At 44.4% G+C, this 19,677-nt stretch overlaps 1 protein-coding gene across 1 annotated transcript in view; it reads right to left on the reverse strand.

Moving 5' to 3' along the window:
* The window catches only part of LOC115111302 (transmembrane protein 161B-like), a 51,483-nt gene extending 37,143 nt beyond the window's left edge, over nucleotides 1-14,340 (reverse strand). The window contains exon 1 of the mRNA XM_029637219.2: nucleotides 13,724-14,340. Within this exon, the coding sequence (XP_029493079.1) occupies nucleotides 13,724-13,726 (3 nt within the window). The 5' untranslated portion in view covers nucleotides 13,727-14,340. The remainder of the gene's footprint in view (nucleotides 1-13,723) is intronic.
* Nucleotides 14,341-19,677: the final 5,337 nt, after the last annotated feature.

The raw sequence follows: 19,677 nt of genomic DNA on the forward strand, positions 1-19,677 counted from the left end.
GAGAGTATCCGCATGCAGCGCCGAAAGACTGTGTAGGGGGATTCTGAATGGTCCACCTCTTTTCAATCATGAACGGAACGTGTCTGGGAATGCAGCGGGTGGCAAGGTTGGGGCGTTCAAATTAGAGGTTGACCGATTAATCAGAATGGCCGATTAATTAGGGCCGATTTCAAGTTATCATAACAATCAGTAATCAGCATTTTTGGACACCGATTATGGCCGATTACATTGCACTCCACGAGGAGACTACATGGCAGTCTGACTACCTGTTACGCGAGTGCAGCAAGAAGCCATGGTAAGTTGCTAGCTAGCATTAAACTTACCTTATAAAAAACAATCAATCTTAACATAATCACTAGTTAACTACACATGGTTGGTGATATTACTAGTTTATCTAGCTTGTCCTGCATTGCATATAATCGATGCGGTGCCTGTTAATTTCTCATCGAATCACAGCCTACTTCGCCAAACGGGTGATGATTTAACAAGCGCATTCGCAAAAAAAGCACTGTCGTTGCACCAATGTGTACCTAACCATAAACATCCATGCCTTTCTTTAAAATCTATACACAAGTATATATATTTTAAACCTGCATATTTCGTTAATATTGCCTGCGAACACGAATTTATTTTAACTAGGGAAATTGTGTCACTTCTCTTGCGTTCTTTGCAAGCAGAGTCAGGGTATATGCAGCAGTTTGGGCCGCCTGGCTCGTTGTGAACTGTGTGAAGACCATTTATTCCTAACAAAGACTAATTAATTTGCCAGAATTGTACATAATTATGACATAACATTGAAGGTTGTGCAATGTAACAGCAATATTTAGACTTAGGGATGCCACCTGTTAGATAAAATACAGAACGGTTCCGTATTTCACTGAAAGAATAAACGTTTTGTTTTCAAAATTATAATGTCACGCCCTGGTCGAAGTATTGTGTGTTTCTTCATTTATTTGGTCAGGCCAGGGTGTGACATGGGTTTATTGTGGTGTGTTTTGTCTTGGGGTTTTGTGGGGTGTTGGGTGTGTGGCTTAGTGGGGTTATCTAGCAAAGTCTATGGCTGTCTGGAGTGGTTCTCAATCAGAGGCAGGTGTGTATCGTTGTCTCTGATTGGGAACCATATTTAGGCAGCCATATTCTTTGAGTGTTTTGTGGGTGATTGTCCTTAGTGTTGTTGTTCCTGTCTCTGTGTTAGTTTACACAAGTATAGGCTGTTTCGGTTTTCGTTACGTTCTTTGTTTTGTAGTGTTTATAATTGATTCGTGTTTTACGTGTGTTTATTAAACATGGATCGCAATCTACACGCTGCATTTTGGTCCGACTCTCCTTCACCACAAGAGAACCGTTACAGAATCACCCACCGCAACAGGACCAAGCGGCGTGGCAACAGCAGCAGCAGGAGCAGCGCGACAAGAATTTCTGGACTTGGGAGGAAATCCTCGACGGGAGAGGACCCTTGGCTAAACCAGGGGAGTGTAGCCGCCCCAAGGTGCAGCCTGGAGAATATCGCCGCCCCAAAGAAGAACTGGAGGCGGCGAGAGCTGAGAGGCGCTGGTATGAGGAGAAGCAACAGCGGCAACAGGAGCAACAATATCTGGACTACACAACTTGGGAGGAGATAGACAGGTGGGCGGTCGACCCAGGGAGCGTGCCGGAGCCCGCCTGGGATTCGATGGAGCAGTGTGCAGGAGGTTACGAGAGAATGAGGTTGGCGAAGCAAGCACGGCGGCGCGGAAGGAAGCCCCAAAAATGTATTGGGGGGGGGGCTCAGGGAGAGTGTGGCAGAGTCAGGAGTCAGACCTGAGCCAACTCTCCCTGTTTATCGTGAGGAACCAAGGAGGAGACCAGAACCAGAGCCGGTGTTGGAGGTGAGCGAAGCAGAGACTGTGAAGGAGTTCATGGGGAAATTGGAGGAGAGAGTAGTGAGGGAGTTGCTGTGTTGGTGTTTTAAACATGGAATTCGCCCGACGGAGCGTGTAGGGGATTTGATGGCACCTGGGTCAGCGCTCCCTACTCGTCCTGAGGTGCGTGTTAGTCGGCTGGTGAAGTTGGTGCCAGCCTCACGCACCAGGCCTCCTGTGCACATCCCTAGCCTTGCACGTCCTGTGCCAGCACTGCTCTCAAGATCTCCAGTACGCCTTCACGGTCTAGCCCATCCTATGCCACCTCCACACACCAGCCCTCCGGTGGCAGCTCCCCGCACCAGGCTTCCTGTGTGTGTCCTCGGTCCAGTACCACCAGTGCCAGCACCACGCACCAGGCCTTGTGCGCCTCGCCTGTCTAGCGCTATCAGAGCCTTCCTCCTCTCCAGCGCTGTCGGAGTCTCCCGCCTGTTCATCGCAGCCTTCCTCCTCTACAGCGCTGCCGGAGCCTCCCGCCTGTTCAGCGCAGCCAGAGCCTTCCTCTTCTACAGCGCTGCTGGAGTCTCCCGCCTGTTTAGCGCAGCCAGAGCTTTCCTCCTCTCCTGTGCTGCCGGAGTCTCCCGCCTGTTCAGCGCTGCCAGAGCCTTCCTCCTCTACAGCGCTGTCGGAGTCTCCTGCCTGTTCAGCGCAGCCAGAGCTGCCAGTCTGCACGGAGCTGCCAGTCTGTAAGGAGCAGCCAGAGCCGCCAGTCAGCGTGGAGCAGCCAGAGCCGCCAGTCAGCGTGGAGCAGCCAGAGCCGCCAGTCAGCGTGGAGCAGCCAGATCCGTCAGTCTGCCAGGATCCGCCAGTCAGCCAGACTCTTCCAGATCCGCCAGTCAGCCAGACTCTTCCAGATCCGCCAGTCAGCCAGACTCTTCCAGATCCGCCAGTCAGCCAGACTCTTCCAGATCCGCCAGTCAGCCAGACTCTTCCAGATCCGCCAGTCAGCCAGACTCTTCCAGATCCGCCAGTCAGCCAGACTCTTCCAGGTCAACCAGACTCTTCCAGATCCGCGAGTCAGCCGGGATCTGCCAGAACTGCCAGTCGGCCAGGATCTGCCAGGATCAGCCAGGATCCGCCAGTCAGCCAGGATCCGCCAGTCAGCCAGGATCTGCCAGTCAGCCAGGATCTGCCGAAACCACCAGCCAGCCAGGATCTGGTAGATCCATCAACCTGCCTGAGCTTCCCCTCACTCCCGAGCTGCCCCTCACTCCCGAGCTGCCCCTCACTCCCCCTCACTCCCGAGCTGCCCCTCACTCCCGAGCTGCCCCTCAGTCCAGTGGGGTTCTGGGTGAGGACTACTAGGCCATGGTCGGCGGCGAGGGTGGACCATCCAAGGACGCGAGGAGGAGGGACTAAGACAGTGTTTGAGTGGTGTCCACGTCCCGCGCCGGAGCCGCCACCATGGACAGACGCCCACCCGGACCCTCCCTATTGTTTTGAGGTGCGTTCGGGAGTCCGCACCTTAGGGGGGTTTCTGTCACGCCCTAGTCGAAGTATTTTGTGTTTCTTCATTTATTTGGTCAGGCCAGGGTGTGACATGGGTTTATTGTGGTGTGTTTTGTTTTGTGGGGTGTTGGGTGTGTGGCTTAGTGGGGTTATCTAGCAAAGTCTATGGCTGTCTGGAGTGGTTCTCAATCAGAGGCAGGTGTGTATCGTTGTCTCTGATTGGGAACCATATTTAGGCAGCCATATTCTTTGAGTGTTTTGTGGGTGATTGTCCTTAGTGTTGTTGTTCCTGTCTCTGTGTTAGTTTACACAAGTATAGGCTGTTTCGGTTTTCGTTACGTTCTTTGTTTTGTAGTGTTTATAATTGATTCGTGTTTTACGTGTGTTTATTAAACATGGATCGCAATCTACACGCTGCATTTTGGTCCGCCTCTCCTTCACCACAAGAGAACCGTTACATATAATTTCCGGATTTGACCATATGAATGACCTAAGGCTCGTATTTCTGTGTATTATTATGTTATAATTAAGTTTATAATTTTATAATTAAGTCTATGATTTGATATTCAACAGAAAAGTCTGACTGAGCGGTGGTAGGCAGCAGCAGGCTCGTAAGCATTCATTCAAACAGCATTTTCGTGCGTTTGCCAGCAGCTCTTCGCTGTGCTTCAAGCATTGAGCTGTTAATGACTTCAAGCCTTTCAACTCACCGATGTGAAATGGCTATCTAGTTAGCGGGGTGGGCGCTAAGTGTTTAAATCGGTGACGTCACTCGCTCTGAGACCTTGAAGTAGTTGTTTGTTCCCCTTGCTCTGCAAGGGCCGCGGCTTGTGGAGAGATGAGTAACGATGCTTCGAGCGTAGCTGTTGTCGATGTGTTCCTGGTTCGAGGAGAGGGATGGAAGCTATACTGTTACACTGGCTATACTAAAGTGCCTATAAGAACATCCAATAATCAAAGGTATATGAAATACAAGTGGTATAGAGAGAAATAGTCCTATAATTCCTATAATAACTACAACCTAAAACTTCTTACCTGGGAATATTGAAGACTCATGTTAAAAGGAACCACCAGCTTTCATATGTTCTGAGGAAGGAACTGAAACGTTCGCTTTTTTACATCGCACATATTGCACTTTTACTTTCTTCTCCAACACTTTGTTTTTGCATTATTTAAACCAAATTGATCATGTTTCATTATGTATTTGAGGCTAAATTGATTTTATTGATGTATTGTATTAAGTTCAAATAAAAGTATTCAGTGTTGTTGTAGTTGTCATTATTACAAATTAATTCATTTAAAAAAATACAACTTTTTTTTTTGGAATCGGCAGATTAATCGGTATAGGCTTTTTTTGGGTCCTCCAATAATCGGTATTGGCGTTAAAATCATAATTGGTCAACCTCTAGTTCAAATTATCCATCTCAAATTGCACACCAGCCTCCATATAGAAGTCTCTCAGAAGCGATGCAAACGAAGGGGACCTAAAACAGCGCTGGCAAGACGTCACAGAAGACAAGATTGTTTCAAAACCAAGAGAAACACACAGATACACACAGAGGCTAAATCGATGGCTCCATGTTTACACAAATACCTTACGGAATGAGAGGGCTGAGAGGTGCTGTCAGTCATCAACTCCTTAACAATATCCCTGCTCTTAACAGTCACTGACAGTCACAGCCATTTAGACCATGAGTATGAGATCCAACCTGTGGCCTTCTCTTCTGATGAGCGCATAATTCACTTGGCTTAGTATGCATGTTCTCTTCCAGTATTGGCACAGCATGGACGATTTGGGCTTAATTATAGCCTAGCCAAATCTATACAGGATGGAAGTGGTGGTCTTAAGTAGGCCTACATGGAATAATACCCTCTTTGCAGTGTACCATTAACAAACAGGGTGGTACTACTGGTCCCAGAGTTCCCACAATTTGGAGATAGTGGTGTGGCTGTTCATATTAAACACAAGAGCCTTTTATTCTTCTGTAACATGCAATATGTCTGATTAAAACAGTGTTCACTGCAAAGCAAAGAATGGGAATACGTCTTTTGTTGACCTTTTGATTAGATTATATCAATTTGGGACGGGTAGGCCGACTTCTACAGTGACCTTCAATTGAGTTGACACAGGGACAGGGAAAGAGTGCTACCTAGGTTACTTGTTCATCTGAATGTCAATTCACCTTCCTCATCCTCACAACATGACAGTAAAGGTAAGATTTTTTCCCTAAAAACCCAGGTATTGTAGTTCATAATGTTGCACTTTCTGCTATGTATTGTGGAGGAGAGTTGTTGAACATTTCAAAAGGCTTTGGTAATTGTGCTTAGAGAGTATTCACTTAATCTATTGCCAGGACAGAGAAGAGCTTGAACTGGGCTGAGTGGGAGCTGCCCTCCTGTAGGGGTCGGAGGGCCAAAAGACCAGTATGTGGCAGTACGGAGTGCTCGGGTTGGGATGAAGGGTTTGATCATAGCCTGAAGGTGGGGGGGGCAGTTCCTCTTACTGCTCTGTAGGCAACATGGTCTTGAAGTGGATGCGAGCTTCAACTGGAAGTCAGTGGAAAGGGCAGAGGCTGCAGTGTTCTGGATAAATTGCAGAGGTTTGATGGCACAAGTGGGGAGCCCAGCTAACAGCGAGATGCAGAAGTCCAGATGGGAGATTACAAATTCCTGGATTAGGACCTGCACCGCTTTCTGTGTGAGGTAGGGTCGTACTCTACGGATGTTGCAGAGCATGAAACTGCACGAGCGAGTCACTGCTTTGAGGTTTGCAGAGAACAACAGCGTGTTGTCCTGGGTCATGCCAAGGTTCTTTGCACTCTGGGAGGGCAACACTGTGGAGTTGTCAACTGTGATGAAGAGGTCTTTGAGCAGGCAGGCCTTCCCCGGGAGGAAGAGCAGCTCTATCTTGTCGAGGTTGAGGTGGTGGGCCGACATCCAAGCTGAGATACAGTGGCAAGAAAAAGTATGTGAATCCTTTGGAATTAGCTGGATTTCTGCATAAATTGGTCTTCACATTTGATCTGATCATCTAAGTCACAGTAATTGACAAATAATTGTATTTTTCTTATCTATATTGAATTCATAATTGTACATTTTCACAGTGTAGGTTGGACAAAGCATGTGAACCCCTAGACCCCAGCTAACCTGGGGTCCAATCAATGAGACAAGATTGGAGATGTTGGTTAGAGCTGCCTTGCCGTATAAAGACACTCACAAAATATGATTTTGCTATTCACAAGAAGCATTGCCTGATGTGAACCATGCCTCGAACAAATGAGATCTCAGAAGACCTACGATTAAGAATCGTTGACTTGCATAAAGCTGGAAAGAGTTACAAAAGTATCTCTAAAAGCCTTGATGTTCATTAGTCCACAGTAAGACAAATTGTCTAGAAATGGAGAAAGTTCAGCAATGTCGCTACTCTCCCTAGGAGTGGCTGTCCTGCAAAGATGACTGCAAGAGCACAGCGCAGAATGCTCAATGAGGTTAAGAAGAAGCCTAGAGTGTCAGCTAAAGACATACAGAAATCTCTGGAACATGCCAACATCTCGATTGACGAGTCTACGATATGTACAACACTAAACAATAATGGTGTTCATGGGAGGACACCACGGAAGAAGCCACTGCTGTCCAAAAAAAACATTGCTGCACGTCTGAAGTTTGCAAAAGTGCACCTGGATGTTCCACAGCGCTACTGGCAAAATATTCTGTGGACAGATGAAACTACAGTTGATATGTTTGGAAAGAACACAACACTATGTGTGGAGAAAGAAAAAGGCACAGCACACCAACATCAAAACCTCGTCCCAACTGTAAAGTATGGTGGAGGGAGCATCATGGTTTGGGGCTGCTTTGATGCCTCAGGGCCTGGACAGCTTGCTATCAGACAGAAAAATTAATTCCCATGTTTATCAAAACATTTTGCAGGAGAATGATAGGCTCTGTCTGCCAATTGAAGCTCAACAGAAATTGGGTGATGCAACAGGACAATGACCCAAAACACAGAAGTAAATCAACAACAGAATGGCTTCAACAGAAGAGTCCTGACCTCAACCCGATTGAGATGCTGTGGCATGACCTCAAGAGAGCAGTTCACACCAGACATCCCAAGAATATTGCTGAACTGAAACAGTTTTGTAAAGACGAATGGTCCAAAATTCCTCCTGACCGTTGTGCAAGTCTGATCCGCAACTACAGAACATGCTTGGTTGAGGTTATTGCTGCCAAAGGAGGGTCAAACTGTTATTAAATCCAAGGGTTCACATACTTTTCCCAACCTGAACTGTGAATATTTACACGGTGTGCTCAATACAGACATACTTGCAGGCTGCGCAAGAAATAGAGCATGGTACTATCTTCAAATCATCATGCAGCATTAGAATGTTTTAAAAATCAAAACATATAGCCTAAGGTTTGTATCACAAGTAAAGTTGCATAAATAACTCTAAATTAATCATCTAGGAGTACCCATTTCTTTGTTAACCGCTCAACACAGAATAGCAGCATGTGTTCACTCCCTCAAATCTTTTGGAGAAAAAATCCTTCCTATTTTATTCAGCTATGTTCAATTGTATTCTTTATACTATAAAATAATGCCACGGAATTCTAAACAAATCTTGTCTGCTTAATGAACTAGTGTAGCCCACAGCCATATGGCATAGCCAGATCAGAATATGCTATTCTGTTCTTCTGAAATAGGCTACCTATTCTTCATATCATGCTTCTTTAGACCTGTTTATTGTGACGGTTTAGGCTATATTACATGGATTTATTAGACGTTTTAAATGTTCCAACGGTCTCCATCAGTGGATTGTAGGCTATGCATGGAAGTCAGGAGATGCTAAACGTGTTTATGTTCATTAAAAGGTCAATTACAGTGACAGCCACAGCCCTACTTCTTCCCTTATGATATACAACTGCAGTAACAAAGACGTGAGAGCATTTTATTGGCCTGTTTGAGGCACTTGCACAAAATGCCCTCAGTGCAATACAAAAATGAGTGTCTGACTCTCAGCACCCATGATGCTCAGCTGAGAACAAGCAGCAGTCAACAGTGGAGAGCGGACAGTGATAGCCAGCTTTAGCACAGGGGGTTCAATTTCAACCCTTACAGATCAATATTCCCTTAACAGGTTGGCTAGAAGTGTGCTGCTACTTTATCCCTCACTGTAGGGTAGTCCAACTTTTACCCTAGTAAGTGGGCTTAGTGATATCAGCACACGTGTGTTGGTGAATATAGGCCTTTGAATAGCACACTTCAGAGTTTTTTGTTGGGCATGTTACATAGGCAATAATCAAATGTATTTATCATGCCCTTTCTTACATCAGCTGATGTCACAAAGCACTGTACAGAAACGCATAACATATTGCATAGCAGCTATAACTCTCCCATATGATTATAATTATCACCTCCAAAAGCAGAGCCAGACACCAAATGCCACCAAGATCCATCCTCTCTCTCCGTTCACCTAGCTATCTGGCTGTGATTACACACGGGAGACACCCAACTGAAGGCCTGCCACCTTGCCCCTGAAAACAACAAGAGCCCAGACAGGGAAGCCCTGGGTGCCCCCTGCTCCCTAGTTAAGCTGGCAGTTGTGGGAAGCTTCAAGGTATTCCTCACAGAAAATGTTTCTCACTACTAGCAATATGGACTCAAAGAGACAACATACAATCTCATCAAAAGTGGTCAAAGAATTCTGTGTAGGCCTACAGTGCATTCGGAAAGTATTCTGACCCCTTCTTTATCCAAACTCTTGTTAGTTTTATTCTAAAATGTATTTTTTTCTCATCACACACACACACACACACACAATACCCCATAATGACAAAGCAAAAAACATATGTTAAGACATTTTTGCAAATGTATAAAAAATATAAAACTGAAATATCACATTTACATACAGTACTAGTCAAAAGTTTGGACACCTACTCATTCAAGGATTTTATTTTTTATTTATTTTTTACATTGTAGAATAATAGTGAAGACAACAAAAACAATGGAAGAACACATATGGAATCAGGTAGTAACCACAAAAAAAGTGTTAAACAAATCAAAAAATATCTTATATCTGAGATTCTTCAAAATAGCCACCCTTTGTCTTGATGACAGCTATGCACACTCTTGGCATTCTCTCAACCAGCTTCATGAGGTAGTCATGATGCATTTGATCCAATCAGTTGTGTTGTGACAAGGTGGGGTGGTATACAGAAGATAGCCTTATTTGGTAAAAGACCAAGTAAGCAAAGAGAAATGACAGTCCATCACGCTACGGTCACAAGACGCAGGCCTCCTAATTGTCCCTAGAATTTCTAAGCAAACAGCTGGAGGCAGGGCTTTCTCCTATAGAGCTCCATTTTTATGGAACGGTCTGCCTACCCATGTCAGAGACGCAAACTCGGTCTCAACCTTTAAGTCTTTACTGAAGACTCATCTCTTCAGTTGGTCATATGATTGAGTGTAGTCTGGCCCAGGAGTGGGAAGGTGAACGGAAAGGCTCTGGAGCAACGAACCGCCCTTGCTGTCTCTGCCTGGCCGGTTCCCCTCTTTCCACTGGGATTCTCTGCCTCTAACCCTGTTACAGGGGCTGAGTCACTGGCTTACTGGGGCTCTCTCATGCCGTCCCTGGGGGGGTGCGTCACCTGAGTGGGTTGATTCACTGTTGTGGTCAGCCTGTCTGGGTTGGCACCCCCCCCCCTTGGGTTGTGCCGTGGCGAAGATCTTTGTGGGCTATACTCGGCCTTGTCTCAGGATGGTAAGTTGGTGGTTGAAGATATCCCTCTAGTGGTGTGGGGGCTGTGCTTTGGCAAAGTGGGTGGGGTTATATCCTTCCTGTTTGGCCCTGTCTGGGGGTGTCCCCGGATGGGGCCACAGTGTCTCCTGACCCCTCCTGTCTCAGCCTCCAGTATTTATGCTGCAGTAGTTTATGTGTCGGGGGGCTAGGGTCAGTTTGTTATATCTGGAGTACTTCTCCTGTCCTATTCGGTGTCCTGTGTGAATCTAAGTGTGCGTTCTCTAATTCTCTCCTTCTCTCGGAGGAGGACCTGAGCCCTAGGACCATGCCCCAGGACTACCTGACATGATGACTCCTTGCTGTCCCCAGTCCACCTGGCCATGCTGCTGCTCCAGTTTCAACTGGCCTGGGCCCTAGGACCATGTCCCAGGACTACCTAACATGATGACTCCTTGCTGTCCCCAGTCCACCTGGCCATGCTGCTGCTCCAGTTTCAACTGTTCTGCCTTACTATTATTCGACCATGCTGGTCATTTATGAACATTTGAACATCTTGGCCACGTTCTGTTATAATCTCCACCCGGCACAGCCAGAAGAGGACTGGCCACCCCACGTATGCTCTCTCTAATTCTCTCTTTCTTTCTCTCTCTCTGAGGACCTGAGCCCTAGGACCGTGCCCCAGGACTACCTGACATGATGACTCCTTGCTGTCCCCAGTCCACCTGACTGTGCTGCTGCTCCAGTTTCAACTGTTCTGCCTTATTATTATTCGACCATGCTGGTCATTTATGAACATTTGAACATCTTGGCCATGTTCTGTTATAATCTCTACCCGGCACAGCCAGAAGAGGACTGGCCACCCCACATAGCCTGGTTCCTCTCTAGGTTTCTTCCTAGGTTTTGGCCTTTCTAGGGAGTTTTTCCTAGCCACCGTGCTTTTACACCTGCATTGCTTGCTGTTTGGGGTTTTAGGCTGGGTTTCTGTACAGCACTTTGAGATATCAGCTGATGTACGAAGGGCTATATAAATAAATTTGATTTGATTTGATCATTACTTTAAGACATGAAGGTCAATCAATCTGGAAAATGTCAAGAACTTTGAAAGTGGAGTCGCAATAACCATCTAGCACTATGATGAAACTGGCTCTCATGATGACTGCAACAGGAAAGGAAGACCCAGAGTTACTTCTACTGCAGAGGATAAGTTCATTAGAGTTAGTAGCCTAAGAAATTCCAGCCCAAATAAATGTAAAAGAGACATCTCAACATCAACTGCTCAGAGGAGACTGTGTGAATCAGGCCTTTGTGGTCGAATTGCTGCAAAGAAACCACTACTGAAGGACACCAAAATCACGAGCAATGGACATTAGACCGGTGGAAATCTTTCCTTTGGTCTGATGAGTCCAAATGTTTGGTTCTAACTGCTGTGTCTTTGTGAGATGCAGAGTAGGTGAACGGATGATCTCTGCATGTGTGGTTCCCACCGTGAAGCATGGAGGAGGAGGTGTGATGGTGTCAGGGTGCTTTGCTGGTGACACTGTCTGTGATTTATTTAGAATTCAAAGCACACTTAACCAGCATGGCTACCACAGCATTCTGAAACGACACGCCATCCCATCTGGTTTGCACTTAGCAGGACTATCATTTGTTTTACAACAGGACAATGACCCAACACACCTCCAGGCTGTGTAAGGGCTATTTGACCAAGAAGGAGAGTGATTGAGTGCTGCATCAGATGACCTGGCCTCCACAATCACCCAATCTCAACCCAATTGAGATGGTTTGGATGAGTTGGACCGCAGAGGGAAGGAAAAGCAGCCAACAAGTGTGGGAACTCCTTCAAGAATGTTGGAAAGGCATTCCAGGTGAAGCTGGTTGAGAGAATGCAAAGAGTATGCAAAGCTGTCATCAAGGCAAAAAGGGTGGCTACTTTGAAGAATCTCAAATATAAAAACATTTTTGATTTGTATATTTTCCGAAGGCACTGTATGACACTTTTGAACAACACAATCATGGTGTGCTACACGTACATTGATTATTATTAGGCTATTATCCATATTATTATTTAGCCTAATAGTTTATCTAAATGTCCAATGTGAAAAGCCTAGGCATCATAAGACAAATTGCATTAGAAATGGTCTCCATGACAATCTCTGTTATAAACCTCTTATAACTGGCATATAAACCACCAAATTTAGTGAGTGAGTTCATCCTTAGTGACACTGAACAGGTTTCCTATATCTCACACCTGTGCTTCCATTACACAAAAACATGAGTGCTTTCCTCCATGTCCCTTTTTTAAATTGCCATGAATTACTTGCCTGGCTAACGACGCCACGCCCACGGACGGACGTTAGTTTCTTCTCTGCAATGAGTCTGGATCGGAGTTCATCCCCGACAATTTCTAGAACGCAAACACATTCTAACCATTCTGATTGATCCAGAAATCGACGTGTTGGGCCAGAACACATATGGGTGAAGCAGCATTTTGAAAATATGTCATTGGCTTTGATATTCTGATTGGTTAGAAATTATCCAATCACTTGTGTTGTACAACAATGCTCATTTTGACATTATCACAAACAACTTCAATGATCAGTCTCAGAGTGATTGATGTATGTAGCAAATCGTAGAGCAGCAGAATAATTCCGCTTGAGTCGTCAGGCAAGTTAATTACAGCCATTTCTGTAAAAGATGAGGCTGCTTTGGTGTAGCCTACTAAATTAGGAATCTAATCTCTTTCAGCAAACCTGGGCCTATAGTCTAGGAGACCTTATGATAACACACAATTCACCTAAACATTAAATGGACATCAAGAGTCCATTTACATTTAAACCAGAGAGGGTAGGCCCATCTTCCCCTTCAAAATGTTTTAAATTGTACTGTTTTGGTCTTTGGTAGTGCATTTGACTTTTATAACATGCCAAGGGATGCTATGGCATCTGCTCCTGCTTTTATGTTGCATCTTTTGAACATCCAGTGCCAAAAGTTCTTCTTAACCGGTTGCCCTGGCGATTTTGCAAACAATACCAGTACCCTAACATTATAAGATACACGAATGCGGGACAGTGTATGGCTCATCAAAAAGCAGTTTTGCAGTGTATACATTTTGCTCTGAATAGGTAGAAAATAACCCTAAAGCATACCACCTCACGGAGGGCAATCTGAGGTCAAAACGAGTCGTCTGGATGTGAGAAAAACACCTTTCCCTACTTGAACGTCCTCAGGGAGCGACATAAACAACGTGAAGCTAGCAAACCAGCAAGTATCTATTTGCTGCGCATCACGAGCGCCAAATTAGCAATCTAAGCAGTTGTCAGAAAACGATGGATAAAAACATTGATTAGTGATAATAGATCATTTGCTTTACTACCTGTCGGTAGCTACCCACAGTAGCTAACGTTAGCTAGTTAACGTTAGCTACTAACTAGCAAGGGAGATGCCAAGCTAACGTTCGCTAACTTAGCTAACACAGAGGGACTGCACATTTAGCTAATATTACAACGGGTTGTGAAACACTATTAGCATGTTCTACCTATATCAAGATGCGAACCATTGCTGAAGTGCAGCTGTATTAGTTCTGATATCAAGCTAACGGCTAATAGCTAGCTACTGCAGCCATAGCAGGATACTCACCATGTTGATGCAGTGGTGCTGAAAAGGACTCAACGCCGACACCTGTCACATTAAGCTCCCCGGGTCGAAAATCGAGCGTCGCGGAGCACATAAGCCTTTTCTAAAGTTAGTAATTTTTAAGAGTAATGAATTTGTAAATCAAACTGCTGCCCGGTTGCTGCAATTATATTTAAATGATCCATTCATTCAACCTCGGTTCCCGAGTGTTTTGAACGGTCGTCACTAAGTGACACGGCCACAAAGTCATAAACCTCGACTATTTCTACAATATATCTTCTTAAAATGTGATCTTAACCCTTACCTTGACCAGAATGCTAATCTCAAGCCTAACCCTAAAATTCAAACCAAAAAGCAAATGGTTGTTTTCATAAATGTTTACGATAAAGCCAATTTAGATTTTGTGGCTGGGGTAACTAGTGGAAACCGTTTTCAACTGGAGTAGAGGTCATGCTAATAGGCGTCACTGGATATGCCAGTTTACAGTATGACGGATGTGAGCGTTATTTTCCTTTTTACCAAACACTTGCGCACTGTATTTAAAACCGTATTCAAGAACAGTGAGATATTGCATACGTTCTACTGTATTATATTGATTTTATTACGGCATTATTGACCCTAAAACGGAAAACTTAAAGGTACACGTGACTTTTATTTTAGAGCTGGGAGATGGTGTTGCCAATTTAGCAACTTTGTCGCTAGATTTAGCGATTTTTTCAGACGCCTCCATCGAATTGTATTGGTTAAAGTCTATAGCAGCAAATGTATAAGGCTGGCCCAGTGACGTTTGCTTGATTTAGCGACTTCCCTGTTTGTGTATGTGGCTGCTCTGCTGTGCTGCTCGCAGCTCCGCCGGCTGCTGATGAATGTGTGTGTGCATTCGTCACTTGCGCGCATTTCCCCCGCCTCTCGGTCTTCTATGGAATCAATATCATGCCAAATGTAAATCACCAATTCTGAAAAGATTTGACATTGGTCCCTAGATCCTCAAAAGGTTCTACAGCTGCACCACCGAGAGCACCCTGACCAGTTGCATCACTGCCTGGTATGGCAACTTCCCGGCATCTGTAGTGTGAACGGCCCAGTACATCACTGGGGCCAAGCTTCCTGCCATCCAGGACCTCCGAGGAAAGCCCATAAAATTGTCAGAGACTCCAGTCAACCAAGTTATAGACTGTTTTCTTTGCTACCACACGGCAAGAGGTACCGGAGAGCCAAGTCTAGGACCAAGAGGCTCCTCAACATGTTCTACCCCCAAGCCATAAGAGCCACCGGACAATTTACATTGACCACCCCTCCCCTCCCTTTTGTACACTGCTGCTACTCACTGTTTATTATCTATGCATAGTCACTTCACCCCCACCTACATGTACAGTGCCTTGCGAAAGTATTCGGCCCCCTTGAACTTTGCGACCTTTTGCCACATTTCAGGCTTCAAACATAAAGATATAACATTGTATTTTTTTGTGAAGAATCAACAACAAGTGGGACACAATCATGAAGTGGAACGACATTTATTGGATATTTCAAACTTTTTTAACAAATCAAAAACGGAAAAATTGGGCGTGCAGAATTATTCAGCCCCCTTAAGTTAATACTTTGTAGCGCCACCTTTTGCTGCGATTACAGCTGTAAGTCGCTTGGGGTATGTCTCTATCAGTTTTGCACATCGAGAGACTGTAATTTTTTCCCATTCCTCCTTGCAAAACAGCTCGAGCTCAGTGAGGTTGGATGGAGAGCATTTGTGAACAGCAGTTTTCAGTTCTTTCCACAGATTCTCAATTGGATTCAGGTCTGGACTTTGACTTGGCCATTCTAACACCTGGATATGTTTATTTTTGAACCATTCCATTGTAGATTTTGCTTTATGTTTTGGATCATTGTCTTGTTGGAAGACAAATCTCCGTCCCAGTCTCAGGTCTTTTGCAGACTCCATCAGGTTTTCTTCCAGAATGGTCCTGTATTTGGCTCCCTCCATCTTCCCATCAATTTTAACCATCTTCCCTGTCCCTGCTGAAGAAAAGCAGGCCCAAACCATGATGCTGCCACCACCATGTTTGACAGTGGGGATGGTGTGTTCAGGGTGATGAGCTGTGTTGCTTTTACGCCAAACATAACGTTTTGCATTGTTGCCAAAAAGTTCAATTTTGGTTTCATCTGACCAGAGCACCTTCTTCCACATGTTTGGTGTGTCTCCCAGGTGGCTTGTGGCAAACTTTAAACGACACTTTTTATGGATATCTTTAAGAAATGGCTTTCTTCTTGCCACTCTTCCATAAAGGCCAGATTTGTGCAATATACGACTGATTGTTGTCCTATGGACAGAGTCTCCCACCTCAGCTGTAGATCTCTGCAGTTCATCCAGAGTGATCATGGGCCTCTTGGCTGCATCTCTGATCAGTCTTCTCCTTGTATGAGCTGAAAGTTTAGAGGGACGGCCAGGTCTTGGTAGATTTGCAGTGGTCTGATACTCCTTCCATTTCAATATTATTGCTTGCACAGTGCTCCTTGGGATGTTTAAAGTTTGGGAAATCTTTTTGTATCCAAATCCGGCTTTAAACTTCTTCACAACAGTATCTCGGACCTGCCTGGTGTGTTCCTTGTTCTTCATGATGCTCTCTGCGCTTTTAACGGACCTCTGAGACTATCACAGTGCAGGTGCATTTATACGGAGACTTGATTACACACAGGTGGATTGTATTTATCATCATTAGTCATTTAGGTCAACATTGGATCATTCAGAGATCCTCACTGAACTTCTGGAGAGAGTTTGCTGCACTGAAAGTAAAGGGGCTGAATAATTTTGCACGCCCAATTTTTCAGTTTTTGATTTGTTAAAAAAGTTTGAAATATCCAATAAATGTCGTTCCACTTCATGATTGTGTCCCACTTGTTGTTGATTCTTCACAAACAAATACAGTTTTATATCTTTATGTTTGAAGCCTGAAATGTGGCAAAAGGTCGCAAAGTTCAAGGGGGCCGAATACTTTCGCAAGGCACTGTATAAATGATTCAACTAACCTGTACCTCCACACACTGACTCGGTACTAGTGTATATAACCTCATTGAAATTCTTATTGTGTTACTTTTTTATTATAGTCTACTTGGTAAATATTTTCTTAACTCTTCTTGAACTGCACTCTTGGTTATGTGTTTGTAAGTATGCATTTCAAGGAAAAGTCTACACTTGTATTCAGAGCATGTGACAAATAAAGTTCGATTTGAATCCACAAATATAAAACACTTTCCACAAATGTAAATCACCAATCCACAAATGTAAATCACTTTTCACAAATGTAAATCACCAATCCACAAATGTAAATCGCTATCCGCAAATGCAATTCACTATCCACAAACAAACACCTTTTGATTTGCATTTTCAAATTGATATATTGCATTATAAAAAAATATATAACTGCAGATATGCGGGTCATTTCCAAGGGCCTTAAGTAAAATGACTGCCATACAGATTTGCACGTAGGAGAGATATGCAGGTTTGCCATATCTGTCATGTTTGCGCAACTCCATATTTGGAAGCGCTTAGGTCACCTGACTTTTGACAGGGATTTGAGGACAAGAAATAGACAAGAAGTTATCACGCATAGAAAGTGATTTGTATTCATAGAAAAAAGGTTTGTACCCCTAGAAAGCGATTTCTATAAATCGCTGGCAGCCTCTCGTTTGGTCATGTTGATGCCTGCCTTTCAACACTGCAGAAATTATAGTATGGTAACCATAATATGTTAACCATATGTGTAACCAACGTAAATAATCGAAACCCTAGCCCTAGATTACTCCATATTTCTCCACACGATGAGCATTAAGATAAATATTCCTGAGGGGGCTCTAACCGTTTTCCCAGGAGAGGCATGCAAAAGGTAGAAGGAAGATATAGGGGATATGGGATCAGACTTTGTAACAGTATTTCTTCCACCCTTCTCCTCGCTCCAACCTTGGCTTGAATCAGGGATTCTCTGCACACATTGACAACAGTCACCCTCGAAGCATTGTTACCCATCGCTCCACAAAAGCCACAGCCCTTGCACTGCAAGGGAAACAACTACTTCAAGGGCTTAGAGCGAGTGATGTCACCGATTTAAACGCTATTAGCGGTTAGCAGTGATCCAGGTAAACAACACCATCAATGGGATCAACTTTTTTTCTACGACTACAAATTGCTTTCTATGCGTGAGAACTTTTTTGTCTTTATGGCAGTCATTTTACTTAAGGCCCTTGGAAATTACCTGCATATCTGCAGTTATATTTTTTTATATCGATTTACAACTACAAATCAAAAGGTGTTTGTTTGTGGATAGTGAATTCCATTTGTGGAAAGTGACTTACATGTATGGATTGGTGATTTACATTTGTGAATACATTTAACATGATACTGATCCCACGTTCTCCCTACAGCTGCAGCAGCAAATGAAGTGCATTTATTAAATCAGTTCCTTGTTGTTAAATGACACCACAGCTTTCCAAGGCATAAATATGAATAATAATACTCTGTTTTGTCTTTTCTGTTAAATTTTTCAAACATTTTTGTTCTCCTTCAAACATACTATTTAGTTTTGCTTTGGGGAATTTATCTTTCATCATGGAGTTGAGATGGGAAACTGGGATGCTAGCAAAGCCGGGAGAAGATTAGTTCTGGGACATGGATATGGGAAGTTGGATTTCAGAGAGGGAAGGATGAAAAAGAGGAGGAAGGGGAAGAAGAGAGTGAGGAAAGCAGAGGTTAAGTTTGAATCTGGTGGGGATGACGATAGAGGGGGAGCTGGTGTGTCGAACAAGAATGAGGTTACGTACAAACATAGAGAGCCGTGTGCCAGACCCGAGTTCTGGAGGTGAAATGGAATTGAATGAGGGACATTTAAGTGAGGTGAAAGGTGTGGTGAGGAGCTTGGAGCCCGAGCCTTGCATCGATAGACATGGTTATGATAAAGATGAGTTTGGTCCAGTGGGAATGAGATTTTTGGAGAAAGTGGGTCCAGACCTTTTGGCTGATCCATATGTGGCATCAGGTTGGGTGGAAAAGATGTTGGGTGCTGTTGAGTCGGTGAAGGTAACCCGAAGTGGACTTGTGATGTTAGTTTGTGTTTCCTCTGTCCAGAGGGAGTGGGCACTCTGTGTGACGCAACTTGATCTGTATCTTGCTTTTAGGAACAGTGCACCATTGAAGGGAGTGATTTCTGGGGTAGCGTTAAGTGTGGAGGTGGAGCAATTAAAGATTAAGATTCCTGGTATTTGTGAAGGTTGTGGGGAGCGTGGTGAAACAGAAGTGACACAGTCTGTTCTTTGGAGCATTGAATCAGTCTTTACCCAACAAAGTCATGTTAGGATATTTGAGTTATGCTGTTAAAGCTTTCGTGCTGAAACCACTGCGGTGTTACAGGTGCCACATTTATGGTCATGTCACAGCAGTGTGTAGGAGGGAGATTTCAGAATGTGGGAAATGTGCAGGAGGACAGAGGAATGTGTAGTTTCGGGGGGAAAACTTGTGTGTCAACTGTTGGGGTTCCCATGTTGCTGGGGATCGGAGGTGTCCGGTGCAGGAAAGGGAGGTTGAGGTGACAAGAAGTTGTCGGATCCTGAAGCAGTGAGGAAAGTAGAGAAGGATGGATGAAAGGGGAGGGATTCTAATATGATCCCTGTGAGTACTAGATCTATGCCAGCACAGAGGGATAGGCCAACTAGTGATATATGCTTCAGTAAGGTCGGCTTGTTAGCATTCATAGCAATGGTTACCAAATGTTGTGGTCAATGTAGTGGCAGCTGCAGCAAAGTACTTTTTTCCCTTTTTGTATCAAAGTAATTGATTTATACTATAGTTGCTTTTATTTTATTTTAATTTCACCTTTGTTTAATCAGGTAGGCCAGTTGAGAACAAGTTCTCATTTACAACTGTAACCTGGCCAAGATAAAGCAAAGCAGTGCGACAAAAACAACAGAGTTGC

This window comes from Oncorhynchus nerka, linkage group LG27 (genome assembly GCF_034236695.1).
Source record: "Oncorhynchus nerka isolate Pitt River linkage group LG27, Oner_Uvic_2.0, whole genome shotgun sequence".
Classification (NCBI taxonomy): Eukaryota; Metazoa; Chordata; class Actinopteri; order Salmoniformes; family Salmonidae; genus Oncorhynchus; species Oncorhynchus nerka.